Genomic DNA, 15,649 nt, shown 5'->3' with positions numbered 1-15,649 from the left:
GGCCCCGCGGCAGGACGGCGTGTGGGCAGGCGGACGGACAGACGGCGGCGGAGGGCAATGGTCGCTCACCTCCCGGTGTAAAAACCTCCGGGCGAGCCTCCGCTGCCTTTATAGCGATGCATTTGGTACAGGCGAGCGGACAAGTCACGGACAGTTTTTATGGCCGTAATGTCACAGCAACACAGAGGATGCGATTTTATTGGGCTAGGAAATCCAAACCCCGACCACAGAAACTCCATGTTTTTACTGTCTCTGGGATTGGCTCTGAATACCAGTTAATTTTTAACCAGGAAAGGAAGCTCGCAGGCTTAACTTTCATTGCCATTCAGCTCTCCATCCATCCCTCTATCCCTCTCTCACCGTCTGTCCGTCCATCTGTGTGTCTCCTTTTAACTGGCATTTCCCCTTGCATACTAGACAAACAAACAAACAAAGTTCTCTCTTTTCTCCCTCGCTTTTCAACATTCCCTTTGGGTAAACGTTGTCTGGCTGGGTGGCGGTGGTCAACAAAGGCCCGAAGTCAGTAAGTCCTTCACCTCAAGGTTATGGGTGATGTCCAAGCAATACAGAAGTTCAAAGCCAATAAACAATGCAAAAACAGAATCCACTTTCTTCTCCTGATTAGGATTAGGGTCAACATTAAAGATTCAAGCACTCTTTTCAAATCGCATTCCTATCTCAGCTATTGTTTGGAGTTTGGGGTTTTCTCCCCCCGCCCCCTCCAACTTTCTCCCTCCAGCCCTCCTCCCCCCGCTGCCCGCCTCAGTCCACCCCCTCCCTGCCTTGGAGATCAAGGACAATTTCAATCAGTCCATTTCCACCATACTGCCATGTGGATTTTTTTTCCCCAAAGACAACAATTTTCTTTGGGCTCTCAAATTCTGGCCACATCCATCAGCTGGCTCGAGCCTTCCTTTGGTGCCATTTTATAAACCGTGTCCCAAATGCTACTGACAAACATTTCTCCTGGACACGTGTGGCAGGGATCAAGCAGCAATGGCACATCCAAACCTCTAGCACAGAACCTTGCCCCGTCAGTGCTGGCAGGATAAGGAGAAGGCCTAACACGTAGCGAGCTATGAGCACACTTAATTTTCCTTTTCCTGTGGCGCCCTGAATCTATGCTCGAACAAGCCTAGGTTCGCTTGTTAACTCCAGAGTAGAAGATTTAACGACCAAGTTCACAAAAGAAGAGCAATTCGCCCCAAAACGACCGAACAAGGTGATGAGGAATTTCGGGTCCCAGAGTTACGTTGGATAAAAGAACATGCAGTAACATAACACCAGAGTAAAAATATAAAGTTTCCTTTTTTTTTTTTTTTCAATTTTATTTTCCTTGTGCGCCGTTCCACTGTATACATGCAACCAAATACTTTCGCATATTAAAAGAAAACTGTATATACATATAGATGATACATATTGAAAACAGTGACGTCATATAAAGATATTGCATGTTGTGAATTGTGACAAAGAAATTACATCCATTTGGTAAAATTTATTAATCGAAAACATTCTTATCACCACTTTGTTGCACATGTAAAGAAATCCCACACCCTTTAGCCCCAAAGGAACAATAAAAGAAAAACCCCACCAACAAAAAAAAAAACAAAACAAACCAACCAGGGTAAAAAAAAAAAGAAAAGGGGCATTCGAACAAAATAGGTCATGGGTTCTCCTTTTTTTTTTTTTTTTTTTTTTTTTTTTTTTTTAATATTTACAAGTCTTGTAAAACACCGTTCTCGTATGAAATATACATTCAGATATTCTCGACAGCAAATTACCTCAACGATAGAACACCGTATTCTTTGTAAACTGATATAGAATTTTAAATATTTTCCTTTTTTCCTCTTTTTTTTTTCCATTTTTTAAATTGCATTTTTTTCACGCTTTGGTTCCTGCAGGGAAATATATATATATAGATATTTAAAATAAGTCCAAACAACTCTCCATTCTTTGCATACGTCGACTGGGCGACAAAGTAGAGCTCATGACATTTAAAGTAGACAACAACAAAATTACCATATTTACATTGTTTGGCTTCTGTTTAAACTCCTCACTAGTCACCTTTAAACGAACATGCAATCGAGTTATTTTAATCATCCAATGTTAGTACATTGCACAACTCCAAGTTTCAATTAAGTGTTGTGTGGTATTTGCTAAACTGTCGTTCTCCACAGGTATTTCCTGAAGAAAGTTCGTGAGCCAGAAGCCAGAAGGTTAGTTTCCTTTATGGAGTTGTTTCTTTTAAAATGCTGAAATTCACACTTTTTTGCCGATTTACTTTTAGTATTTGTATGATTTGTCTCCAAAAAGATGGCAACGCATAGTCTGTTGTCATAAATAAAACAGGAGCTAATTAAATTCTTCTAATTTTATTTTTAGTGATTGTTTCTTTACAATATATGGCGAATTTATACCTGATTTTTAAAAGTAAATAATTAACTCTTTCATTTAGGTCTTTTTTTCCCCTCGCTCCCATCCCTCCCCACACCCCAAAGGAAACACTACTATAACCATCACTACATCCATATTACAACTGCTCGCGGTTGGCCCTGCGAAGGTGTAGACATGACATCCCCCCTTTCTTTAATTCCCTATGTGTGTGTGTGTGTGTGTGTGTCCGCCCTTCAATTCTTATTTCAAACCCACGAGCAATGGAACACTGCCTCTAACCCAGGTATTTTCCTAAGGAAGAACAAAAGATTATTTCTCAGAGTTTATATTCTGCAGTGGTCCTGGTTGGGTGAACCCGACTTGGCAATCTCCAGACAGCTGTTCCACAGCAGCACAGGGGCAAGAAAGGGCCGAGGGTGGGCGAGTCCGGGGATGGAGAAGGACCATCCATGCCCGTGCCTGCCGAAAGCGGTGGCAGGGTGAGCCGCAGTGCCTGGAAAGGTAAGAGGTATGGATTTTGCACTCAGAGGTGACGTGCACGTTTAGAAATGGATCCCATGTGTGTCAAAATCAAATCGATTCCAGTTGATATGTAAATATATATATAAAAAAATCATAATCGCAGTTCCAGAGTAGGTTTACATGTGTGTAAAACCTTAGATTCTTCTAGTCCCGTCAGATACACACCTCCTTCCTCCACGTAACCCCGTGGCTTGACCTTGTCAAGGGCGAAATCTGAATTTAATCTCGTCTTGAAAAACGCTATGAGTTTTAAAGTAGTGGATTAGCTGAGTAATATTGTAATCGGTCCCTGTTAATTTTTTTTTCTTTCATTCTTCTGTTCTGAAACCATATTTTGACTTGACGGTCGGTCAGATTGAGCATTCGGGAGAGCTGGAGGCGTTTCTCTTTGTTTATGTAGACACTGAAGAAGAATTCCCTTTCTAACTCTCTAATCTGGTATTTGGTGTATGGGCATCTCTTTTTACGCGTACGTTGTCCACCTGTGGAGCGAAAAAAGGCAGAAACATTTGAGACCCGGCTGTGGCCGGCGGCGGGGGCTGCTGAGAAGGGACGGGGGGATTCTCAGGCAGAGCACATTAATGCGGAAAAGACGCGTTTTGCCCGCTCCGGGGTCGGCGTTGATGGGTCCGGGGCTCGGCGCCAGCCCTCCGCCCTGGCGGTGCGCGCAGCCGGGCCGGGACCGCCGGCACAGCCCGGCTCCTGCAGCGCCGCGGCCCCGGGCAGCGGGCAGGGCGAAACCCCCGCCGGGACGCGGGATCCGGCCTCGCTTCCTCCGCGGGGAGGGCGGCTGCAGGAAAGAGCCGTGGCGGGGGGTTCTCGCGGATTTCACGAGCCGGAGGAAAGCCTTTGTAGGCTCCACGCGGAGCTGCCCAGGGAGCAGCCATCACCTGGCTGCCTGCAGCGGGCAGCGCTGCGGCGGGCGGGGGGGCCCGCGCCCAACCTCCCCGAGCCCGTACCCGCTGGGATCTCGTCCTCCTTCCCTGGCCTAATCCCGTCTCTGCGTCCCGAGCAGAGGAAAAGCCCCTGAGCCCAAGGCTGAGGCGTCTCCTTCTCTCCCTAGCCGGCTATTTCCACCGCATCGAGGTATTCTCCTCTCGATTAGCCATTACGGTTTTAAAGTTCATTAAGCAGAATATAAAAGGTTTCAAGGTTCAGGAGCTCTTTACATTAAACGTAGCTGCTATCCCTTTAAAAACTTCCTTTTCTGGTACAGTTCATTGTCGAGGTATTTTTTTCCCCGGCCGTATACTAGCTTTGCCTTTTAAAAAGCCCACATAAAAAAATCAGACTTTGACAGATTGAATAACAATTGTAAGTAACAAACTGTTGGACAGAAGGCAACACGTAATTGCCACAGTGCCTTAGTAAAATGGCTTCCTTTAGACAAAAAGGCCAGCTTTAGGTTAATTTGCTTCTTTTAATATATTGCTACAGTTCAGGCGGCTACTTTATCTGTTAAACGCTATTCTAGCGCAATCGTTAAAACGGCGAAGGCTTTGAATTCGGCTCCTAACTAGACTTCTGGTGCAACACATGGCTTTTATAAAATCACTGGATTACATTGATACCAAAGGAGTCAGGATCTCCTTTTTTTGCTGAATTTACAGGCACAGAACTAACGTTAATATATATTTACAAGAGCTGACCACTGAACTCTTTTCTTATGATTATTTTTTTTAAAAAGCAGGGGAAAAAAATAAAAAATGAGAAGAAAAAGAAAAAAAAAATTAGGCATCCATTGCCCGGTGGGTATTTCACGGCCAATTTCAGCACTAAACACGTGATCTCGCCTTTTATAACAAAGTTTTGTTGGGGGAAATCTAAAGGCCCTTCATAAACCTTATATGCTTATAAAACAGCATATAAAAATTTAACAGCGGCGGTGCGCTAGATTTCAAGCTGCCTTTCCTAAAAGCGCTCCGGCGCTGCCTTTATACGTACTGGAACTGCCGGATTTCTCCTCATTGTTGCCGGAAGATGACTCGGGGCTGCTGCTGCTCTCCGGCCGCCTCCTCCTCTCCTTCTCCGCCGCCGTCGCCGCCGCCCTGCCGCAGCCGCCCTCCGAACTTGAAGTTGCCGCCGCCGCCGCCGCCCCGGCGGCCGCGGGCGCCTTCTCGCCACTCTTGTCTACCGGGTAGTCCGCAGAGGCCAGGTTTTCCGCCGTGCCATAAGCCGTCTCGAAAAATTGGTCGAAAGCCTGTGGCAGGACCCCGTTCCTGCCCACCGTGCTATAGAAATTGGAGGAGACGTTGGTGCTGGGGTGGTAGACGTTAGCTGTGTTTTTGCCGAACATCTCGCCCATGCTAGCAGTGTTGGTGGCAGGCAGGCAGTCTCTGTGCATGATCTCCTCTGCGGAGTAGCAGTGGGGCAGATTGTTCCTGGGGTGCCATTTACTGGAGGGATCAATGGCATATTCCCTGAAGGTAACTTCTCTCACAGGTTGGACCTGGGGTAGGTTGGAGGAGTACGAGTATGTCATAGGGCGAGAAGACGGGGTTTGGGGCAAAAAAGAAGGGAGGCTGGAAAAATCAGGACCCGAGACGTAGTAAGTACAACTTGGCAAATACATGTTAGAGGAACAAGGAACACGCTCATCAAAATCCATCATTAGGGCTACCTCGGCTTCTCCGCATTAGCTGAGCTTAACATGATTCTCTAACGCAGCTGCCCCTTTGAAGCGGATCCGTGAAGTAAGGGATGGGGAGACGTAGGCTGACGTGGAGAGCTCTCCCGGCGGCGGCGGGGAGGTGCGGTCACGTGGCCCGACGTTGACATTGACGAGCGGCGGGCCCGGGCCCCGCTCCCTTTGTGGCCGTCGCGGGGGAAAGAAAGCAACAGCTCGTCGCCAGCGCCCAGGGGCGAGCCGAGCGCAGGTTGGCCGGGGGGGAGCCCTGGGGGACACACAGCCGCCCTGCCACTGCCCCCCAGACTTAGCCGCCCGGTCCCTGGCACCCTCTGGCTCTGGAGCAGAGAGGCTTATCAGTTCCCCCCAGGGTTAGGTGAGAGCTTTCTGTTTATTTGTGGGCTTGCTGGGGCGCTCGGCGGCTCGCCGGCAGGCTCCGAGAAGGAGGGCACCGTAGAGATGCACGCACGCTTTCTTCTGGAAAGCTGCTTCCGAGGAGATAAACGCTCCCGAAGAAAACGTCTTTTTTATTATTTTTTTTCCTTCCCCCCCCACCCCGCCTTTTTTTTTTTTTTTTTTTTTTTTTTAAGAGGGTTCGGTTTGGGCTTTCCCTGCTCCCCTCTAAAAAAAAGAAAAAAAAAATCCCTCACTCTTCAGGGTTTTTTCTGGAAACCTTACGAGGAAGAATGTGCCAGGGTCAAGTCTTTACTGATTTTCATGGTGAATAGATTACATGCTTGCATTCATGTTCACTTCCGAAGCGCTTAGTGTCTTCCTTCCCTTACTTACATATTAACCTCAAATACCCCGCGCGGCTTCAGCCAAGCTTTACTGGAGGTAGTTAACAATGTCGGGTCCCCAGCACGCAGGTTTTCCCTCCTCACTCCCTCCAAATTGTCCCTCGCCTCATTCGCACCGCCAGAAAGCCAGCAAGCCCTTTAAAGTGCAGACCACGGAGCTAAAGACTATTCGCTGATCTCTCCGCTTCAACTGCAGCTAAATGCTTGGAAAACCAGTGGATATTGGGCTACCCCAGTTTGACAAATACTCCGAGTTTAATTGCCAGAAGCCTAGTTAAAATTATTTGACATACTGTTAACCCGTAGGAACAAACTCGCCGTACAGAGATACTTTCCTTTTAGCTTTGTGTCGTCGCTGAAGGCTGAGACCCAGGGAGACCTATTTTAAAAGCCTGGTTAAATTTTTACTATTGTTGCATGAAAGGGATGATATAGAAAGCGGATTGTACAGGGCAGAGACTAAAAAGTACTTTTCTGCCAATAAAAATGCACACCCCACCGAATGAGCAGAGCCAAAGAAAACAGAGAAATACGCCAAAGAATACAGCACCTTTTGAGGCACGGACATCCCTAAGCTCTCGGAAAAAGTATTTTTTTGCTATTCTGATGCTCGATTTCAGAAAAGAAATATTTGAGTTCCGGCTGGATTTCATCAAAATAGAAAAACAGAATGGCAAAAGGCTATTGTGAAGTCAGTACTCTGAGGAAATCAGACGTAGTTCAAGATCCATGCCCCCGTGGACTTGGGAGGCTAGTAGAAGGGAAACGAAAATGTTAGGGAAATAATATTTGGATTTTTCCCCCCTCTTCCTGTGCAGTGCTGGTGGAAGTATTTATATATCCGGAGAAAGTTCTCTAGTAAATTCTGGAGATCCTCGGTATTTAAATGTCAACATCGATTTGTTTATTTATTGCTTAGCTTATCGTAACTGACTCAATAACAAATCTAATCATGTTATGCAGAGAGAAAATATTCTCATTATGTATTTCCCCTACATTATAGTTAACTATTGCGTTTGAATTCAAGCTGTAAATTCAATATTATCAAGTAATTACTTTGTAGTGGAGTAAACTAATTTATTAGCATTAATGTTTATATGTCTTTTTCTTATTTTACAAGGGTTACTGTTCACAAATCAAATGCTCTGGACGTATCCCTGTAATGAACTCTTTATTTTGGTTTGCTGCAAGAACTTCTTAGGCTTACTGCACGTCTGTGAGCTGAACTTGAAATTAATGAATTAATCTTCCAGCTTGACATATTTGCTAGAAAGTGGATGGAAAGAGATTGCATGTCGTCAAAACCGCTAGCAGAAGACTGCAATGTCGTTTAGGGATTGTAAAAATGGTCTGGGGGCTTTCCCTCTCTCTCCTTTTTTTTTTTTTTTTTTTTCCTTTTAAACTTGAGGTGGGGAGGGGTGAGCAAGAGCTCTGGTTGGCTTTTTCCTTAAAGCTGTAATTTTGCTCGCATCTATTTTCCCCCTATTTTTTTTGCGGGGGGTGGTCGTGGTGGGGTGGTGGGTGGAGTGGACTGGAAGCCCTATTTTGGTGTCCGAACATTGGTTATTTTCCCTGTACACCCGCACCGTTCAATTCCGTCGATGAAAACCTCTCCCCACACCCTGCACGCACGCAGACACTCCTCCCTTCGAACAAAAAGGAATGTATAAGGATTTCAGTGACTTTGAGATAACAAAGGCGCCACCATTGCCGAGCCTCGCCCCGCCTCTGTGTGATGGCAAACAAATTCTTGCACTTGTATTAGGGCTTTTAAGGCTATAATTGAACACGGCGCGTCTAGGGGAACCGAAAACAGTTCTAGACTGACCTGCGGTTTTATAGCACTTTGGCAGTCAACTTCAGCTTGTGTCAGAGCAGACATGACAGAGCTGCCCAACACTTAATCGCGGGACGCCACCTCCTCGGACTCACTGCAGCCGCCCTCTTGCATTTCAATAAATTTCAAACCTTGGGGATAGAAATGGGGAGCAGAGCTGGCACAGGTTTGTATGGGGGGATCTTTGCCGCTCCTCTCTGCAGCGGGGGCTGCGGCGCCGTGCGAGGCTCCGCCGTGCCAGAGGTCGGGGCTGCCTCTGGGAAACAAAGGGAAATTAAGGCAAGAAGGGCGAGAAGGCAACTGGAAATCGGAGTGTGTGTGTGCGTGGGTGTGCGTGTGTCTGGGCATATATGTGCTTGCACAGCATGCACACGTGCAGTCCCGATGCCTGCTTTTGTATCGCTGGAGCTCTCTCCCCCACCTCTCCAAACCAAGCAGCCTATTCCTCTCCAAGCGGGCTTGTAACGCAGGGGGACCCCAAAATGCCTCCGGGTACCGCCTGCACAACAAGCGGGAAGGGTGATGGGGAAAACCGAGGGGGGGCACAGCTCGTCTGGGAGCGAGTAGACACCCAAGTCACAGACTGTTCTCTGCTTTATTTGCTGTTAAGTGAAACAAGAGATAATGTACGCTTAAAGTCCCGGAATGTGTGGGTAATTGCAGGGAGCCTGCTGTTAAGTTGCTGTGTTCAGCACAATTATCAATGTTGATTATTTGGTCTAATGTTGAATTGCTCTTTTAATACAGTAATTGGGACTTCCGCGTTGAGAAAGGGGGAAAACCGAGCCTTCCCCTCGCTAACCTCACTGAGAACAACATAAACAAAGGCAGGCATTTCGTTTGGAGAAGCAAAATGCATTCGTTACGCCTTCCCATGTATTTCGACCGGATTAGAGAGGGTAAAACCGCTCTGAATTTGGAACCTCTGCTGCAGGACGGTTTTGCAAAGGAGAAGCGTGGCCAAGAGGTGGGGAGACTGTTACCCATAGCTAAGCTAAACAAAGGGAGGAGAAAAAAGCTACATCTCTTCTTTGGAGGAATATAAACAGAACTAGGACGCCTCGATAGTCTAGCTTATACATATACAGATGGTGTGCAAAGGGAACTGTTTAACTCACTGCTGCTTCTCCAAAAGGTCAAGTTCTATTGTATCTAAATTGTTGTCTTTTTGTACCGGGCTTTGCTTGAAAAATATTTGAAGCCGACCATTTACCTTGCCAGTAGGGTGGGTGCCTCTAATTAACAGGAGGAACGTGTGCTAGAAGGAATTTGCGTCAAGAGGAGCTAATTAAAATATTACAGAATCGCTGGCTTCAATCTCTACTGCTTCTCTCGCACAGGGAGGGTGAGGGGTATTACGACTCGAGCAGGAGAAAATAAGGAATTATGACAGTATTTTGTAAAACGGAGGGTTGATTACAGTCTAGAAAGGCTTATTAGAAAAGCATAGCATTAGAGAATTCGAGATGTTGCTGCCAACGAAAAGCGCACCGTCTTCCCACCTTTACCAATGCAAACAGGGGCACAAGGCGATAATTCGTCGCAAATTTTGCCTGGAATGCAGCTTCAGAAAAACGTGCTAATAATTTGGATTTTAAATATCTCGGACTCAGAAGTTCTTAAAAGGCGTTTCTTTTCTCTTTGCCGTTTTCTCTTACGTAAAGAAGCTATACGTGTACTTTTTGGTTTTTTAACTTTTTTTTTTTTTTTTTTTTTTAACTAAATGTTTCCATAAGATTGCAGTAGAATGAAGTGCTACTATAGCGAGCTAAATAATTTAAATAAGAGGTGAATTTTTATATATATTTGTATATGTGTATATATCGGTGTGACATGGGACAGTCTATTTATTTTCCAAACCTTAAGACAGTGTGGTTGTGATTTTGCTAGGAAACTGCAGAATACGTGTAAAGAGAACGAGCACATGTAAACAGGATTCAACGTAATTCAGACTGTTTTCCCCCCTCTCATTACATTATTTCGGAGGTTTGAACACCTCAAAAGGCTGCACTCATCTAGACTAGAATACTTCAGATTAATTTTTAGTATCATGTAGCAAAATCCTTTCCTTTCCTCTGTGTTTTTAAAGTTGCTGAAGTGAAGAGTGTGATATTTTTTTTTTCTACCGAGCCTCCAGTCTAGTTTGAATTTTAGGATTAAACTACTATGGATGTCCAGAGATATACTCGTCGTTGGCCACCAATCATGATATTTTGCATCCCTTTGAGCTGATGAACATCTGAGGGCTCTCTGACTCTGATAGCTGCAAGTAGCCGAAATACTGCGGGTTTTGTTGGTTGTTTTTGGTTTTGTTTTTTGGGTTTTTTGGGTGGGTTTTTTTTTCGGGAAAGGAACCTACTTCTAGATAGAAAACTTCATGTTTCGGCAGCTATTCTCTTGCTCACCAGCAGACAAACGATTTGTTGTTCTGACAGCCTCCCGACGCGGGGAGTCTCTCACAATGTCGTGTCTCTTCACCCCTCGGTTCCCCAGCCCTGAGCTCCAGAGTCCCAGGGCACTGAATCCCTCTAAAATGTTTGTATTTACTGCTCGGGAGCTCTCCTGAAAGACAATGCTGGCGGATTTGGCAATAAGACGGACACAAGAAGGGGTTTCCTCAGACCAACTAGTATATCAGAAATTGATTGACTGACGGTGTTTCTATAAATGTCTCTTTTTCTCCCCTTGAACACTCTCGGAGTCTTTCCCGGCACGGGAAAACATTTACACAGTCACTCCTTTCCCCCTATCTATCGTGATACAGGTGCAAGAGACTTCTAGCAAGCTTAGTCTGAGGGAGAGGGGTGTCTAGAGCCAGCGACGGGCTCTAAACTGGTGTGAAAGCAAATGTCCTTGATTATAATCCGCCGGTACAGAAGAGCAGGCACTTCCCACCGACTCTTACCCAGCCCTACTAAGCACCGTGCAGTTAGCACCGTTTGTAGTAAACAGGTACCATTCCCTTTAGTGTCAATGTATTTTATGAAGAATCAAGCAGAGCGGTTTAGGGGAACATCCCCAGTGATCCCTTGAAGGTGAGGTGCTAGTAATCGACAGTTATCCCTGTGGACGGCCATATCCCAGGCGATGCTCCCATGCAAAATTCACCCGCAACCGAGAGTGCCGCTTTACTTTACACATTAAAAAAAAAAAAAAAAAAAAAAAAAAAAAAAAAAAAAAAAAAAAAAAAAAAAAAAAAAAAAAGGAAAAAAATAAAAAAGAAAAAAAGAAGGAAAAGAAAAGAAAAGAAAAAAAAGTTTACCAAAACATTGTCATGTCGACTTACATTTAAAAGTATTGCTAGAATCGATGCCTTGAACTTGACCTTAGATTTGTTAATCCAGGAAATATATTCAATGAGAGGAAAAAAAGAATATTATCGCATTGTCTCTGGCAAACGAGCGTTTTCTGTCTACCAGTTCAGGGTATAAGCAACTCACGAGAGTTATGAGACATATAATGTGCCCTCTAGATTAAGCCTAGAAAGCTACAGAAAGTGAAATGCTTCAATGCTGAGACCAGCCTGTCGTAGCCAGACTGTTTCTGAGATGCCGAGATCCACACTATGCCACAGAAATTCACGTCAAGGTAATTGACTGGGATTCTAAGCTAAATTGAATTTTATAGGATATAAGGTTCTCTCTAATGCACATTAAATTTTAACAATGATTTATAAAGGTATTTCAATTTTTTATTTAATTATTTTTCCCAACTCGCCAAGAAACACATCAGATTTTACTGTACCACCGCTAACTTTATAGGAGAGCCTTATTCACATATCATGAAACCCACCGAACTAAAGACATTTCTTCATCAATGCTTGCTTTAGGGGGCGGGTACAGGAAGTATCCCTATACCAGGACTGTCAAATCAACGACTTCAAAGCTCCAACTTCATATTTTGATGGACTCTCAGAATTGTATTATAATTAAGGTACCTGTACTTGTGTAACATTTATTGGAAGCTATTTGTATAACACGAACTTAAATACGTGCTGCAATTTAGAAAGCAATCATATGCCCACGTTCAACTCAGCCAGCTCGTAAGGATCGTTTCGTGCCTTTTCTCTCATATGTAAAGCAAAGATACCCATAAAAACGGCTCTTCCTCTAAGCCTAATATGGCTGCTCTTGCCTATGCCCGGGTGGAAGCCCGCTCAGTGTCCTGATTGTTTCTTTTTCCCGATTTTTCAACAAATGCTGATACTAATATCACTCCTTTCAGAAATCGGGGCGCATAAACATAACAGATCCGGATTGCAGAAACCAGGGGATTTTGGGCAAAACATCTAAAATGGGACCAAGCGAAGCGTGGGGGTTACTCATTCTTTCTCTTTCGGTTTTATTTTCCCATCAGTGTTCATACAGCACAGTATTTAGAAATCCTCACATATTTAAATGTAAACCAGCCACTATCTGGAGGCGAAGTCCATTCAATATTGCTTTGTATGAAAAAAAAAAAAAATTCCTTATTTTTTCTTTTCCTTTTTTTTTTTTTTTAATTTTTTTTTTAAATTATTTTTTCTTTGCTCACCCGAAGGCATTTCGAAGCCAGGCTTGAAATAACCCACTTTCCCATTACTCGTCACCCAAGCCGACCATATAGGTCGTTTTATACGATCGGGAATAAATGAAAGCAATTTGCTTAGTGCGTTCAAATCAAGGCGATTACGAGGAAATTCAGATTAATTAAAACTGACAGGTTACAATGCCCGGCTGGCATTTCTCTCTCTAGATACGCACAAACAATGGCGAAAAGCAGACAGGTTAAACATCCTTCCCCGTATTTCTTTCACACGTAGCCGTCCACCCTCCTCCCCAGCACTTCAATGACTAAAATAATTTCAGAGGCAAGAACACGAGAATAAAACAACCGGGGATAAAAAGCAGGAGACGCTTTTCCGTGCAGCCTGACCCACCTCTGCGATACAACACGATGCTGCACAAAGCCAAACAACCAGCAGCTCTATCTGCGAGTCTGCTCTCGTCTTGGGCTCTGACCCCAGCCTCTACTGGAGCACTTTCCTGCCAAGAGCCCTCTTCACTTCCCACCTATGCCAGACAGGAAAACAGCATCCCTGGGGAAGGTGGAGCCGGCACCCAAGCCGGGAGAAACAGTTTTACTTTACTCAACCGGCTCTTCGGCTCTATTAGCATCAGCTCACGCAGCTTCCCCCGGGTCCCCGCAGGAGAAGCGGCACTTCGGCCTCATACACCGTGGGAGAAACGGAGTGGGGTGGGTGGGTGGGCTGGGGGGGAAAGCAGGGGCCTGGGAAACTCTCCACAAAGGCCTCCCGAATGACTTTGCTCCAGTCATGCAGGGGGCTTTTTGCGAGGGGATCGGGTGGGTGTTTGCTGTTGGCTTGTTTGCTTAGTTCACCACCGAGCAGGGAGAGGAGAAACATTGAGCCGCTTCCAGGAAGAGCACGAAAATCTTACCCCAGCATCCAGAAGTCTCTCGCCTGTGCAAAAATATATCCCCACGGAGACTGACAGTTTAGGATCCCGCGCTGGGTTGTAGATCTCCAGTTCAGTGAGGATGGATTGCATATTTTTTGGTTTCCTCTCTTACAGATTAAGTATACACGGTCCACCAAACATTCCTTCTCGATTTTTCAGTGTCTTGGGTTGCAGTTGATTTGGGGGGTTATAATTTTTTTTGTTCTAGTTGTTTTGGTTTGCCTTTAGATAGAGAGAAATCTAGCCACTGGGGCACATCGTCCTTCCTGCCAGCTTCAGGCAAAATGCAGCGATATCAAAGGATAATGACGATTATTGCTGTTATTATTATTACTACTATTATAGCTATTTATTTTTTCCTCTCTCTCTTTCTCTTCGCCCCCCACCCTCTCTGTCTCTCCCCCTCTCTCTGTTTCTCTCCTGGTCCCTTAGGATTTCCGATGGCGATTTGCACACAAGGTGATTGCAGGAGGCTAAAATGCTGTCTAATTCCACGGATTCCCATCGCACGAGTAGGAGAAATGAAAAAAAAAAAAAAAAAAAAAAGTCCCAGTGTTTTTGATCACGAGACACCCGGCCGTTCCTCCCCAGTACACCCTGGGTCACAGTACAGTAATGACCGTGGGTTGTGCGTTGTAGGACTTGACCTTTCCTACGTAGAAGAGGGCGCTTTACGCTAAGGGGAGGGAAGGGAGGGGGAAGCTGCGGGAGGAAGAGAGATGCTCTCTCTTTGGGGATGTTTAATCACAGTTCAGATCTAGGAACGGGCAAAGCTTCTGCCTTGCAGTACGCCATGTTGAAGCTATTCACTGGAGGAAAAAAATATCTTTTTGGGGGTGCGGGGGCGGGAAAGAGGCCAAAGGGAGGAGAGAGGAGGATAGACTTAATGAACATTAGCATTTCGTACCCTAGTTCATGAATCAACTGCATTCAAGGGGGCGGGGGCCCAGGGGGCAGGGAAAGACTCACGGCGTGGCCGGAACACCCCCGGCTGGACCCTGCAGACGGGGCCGGGGCTCATGGGCCGGTCCCGGCACCCACGGCCCCGCATTCCCCAGGCCCCCGCGGAAAAGCCACCCCCTGGTTCCCTCCCCCTCATCTTTTTGGTCTCCTTTACCGGCCGAGATTATGCAAGGACATCTCTTCAAATCTTCATGAAAGTGCATTGAAACGCATCTAAATGTTATGAATGGCGACAAACGGCCTTTTAGCGCCTGCCAATATTTTTTTGTATTAAACGCTGTCTTGATTTTATTGCTAATGCTGCCCACGGAGAATGCTGAAATGCACCAGGAATGGGATTTTATTTACCCGTAGATATTTTTAATATATAGGCTAGAGGCCGAGATTCTTACCCGTTCTCTCAGACATATATATGTAGGAAAATAATCTCGTTTTTCTGGAAGTAATGGGAGATTTTCTGAACATTTCAATACTGAGGACAACGTTCTGGGTTATTTAAACGGAAATCTTTCTAAGCAAAAGGCAGCCAAAAAAAAAAAAAAAAAAAAAAAAAAAAAAAAGATTTAGAGTTATTCTTTTTCGGAAATATGCTCCTGTCAAGGTTTATTTCCCATAGCAAACCACCTTTGCTACTGCCAAGCGCTCTAGGCGGGGATAGATTAAATACGAGATTATTCGCTGGATGGGAAAAAGTGTAACATTTGTTATACCTGTCTGTCCGCGTCAAAGACGTAAGGACATTTTCTGCCCATGGGAAAACTGAGAGACCCAAGACCCCAGGAATCAGGAGATTATAAAGTAACATTTCCAGACACTGTGGATTAAAATGTACGTCTCTGAATCCAAGACTGAAAGTGAACTACGTGGAGATTGAAGTGAAACCGATTTTTTTTGGTCATTAATTATATTGCGTGTTTTGCGCTAGGAATGAAATGCTGCTCTGATATTAATGCTCCAATAAATGCATGAAATATAAAATAATAACTTGCTCCCTGAACCCATTGCATCTCTCTCCACATCTGCTAAAATATGATACTTAACATTCTTG

General features: G+C 45.1%; 1 protein-coding gene across 1 annotated transcript; it reads right to left on the bottom strand.

The window, feature by feature from the left end:
* Positions 1 to 2,512: 2,512 nt before the first annotated feature.
* HOXA11 (homeobox A11) lies at positions 2,513 to 5,592 on the bottom strand. The gene is made up of 2 exons (XM_079302355.1): positions 4,861 to 5,592; positions 2,513 to 3,398 (listed from the first exon to the last, which is right to left on the bottom strand). Exons 1-2 carry the CDS (start codon positions 5,525 to 5,527, stop codon positions 3,166 to 3,168), a joined length of 900 nt encoding a protein of 299 aa, XP_079158481.1. The 5' UTR covers positions 5,528 to 5,592; the 3' UTR covers positions 2,513 to 3,165.
* Positions 5,593 to 15,649: the final 10,057 nt, after the last annotated feature.

The sequence above is a fragment of the Erithacus rubecula genome (assembly GCF_903797595.1).
Source record: "Erithacus rubecula genome assembly, chromosome: 3".
In the NCBI taxonomy this organism is placed as follows: domain Eukaryota; kingdom Metazoa; phylum Chordata; class Aves; order Passeriformes; family Muscicapidae; genus Erithacus; species Erithacus rubecula.
This window is presented reverse-complemented; position numbering and strand designations above follow the sequence as displayed.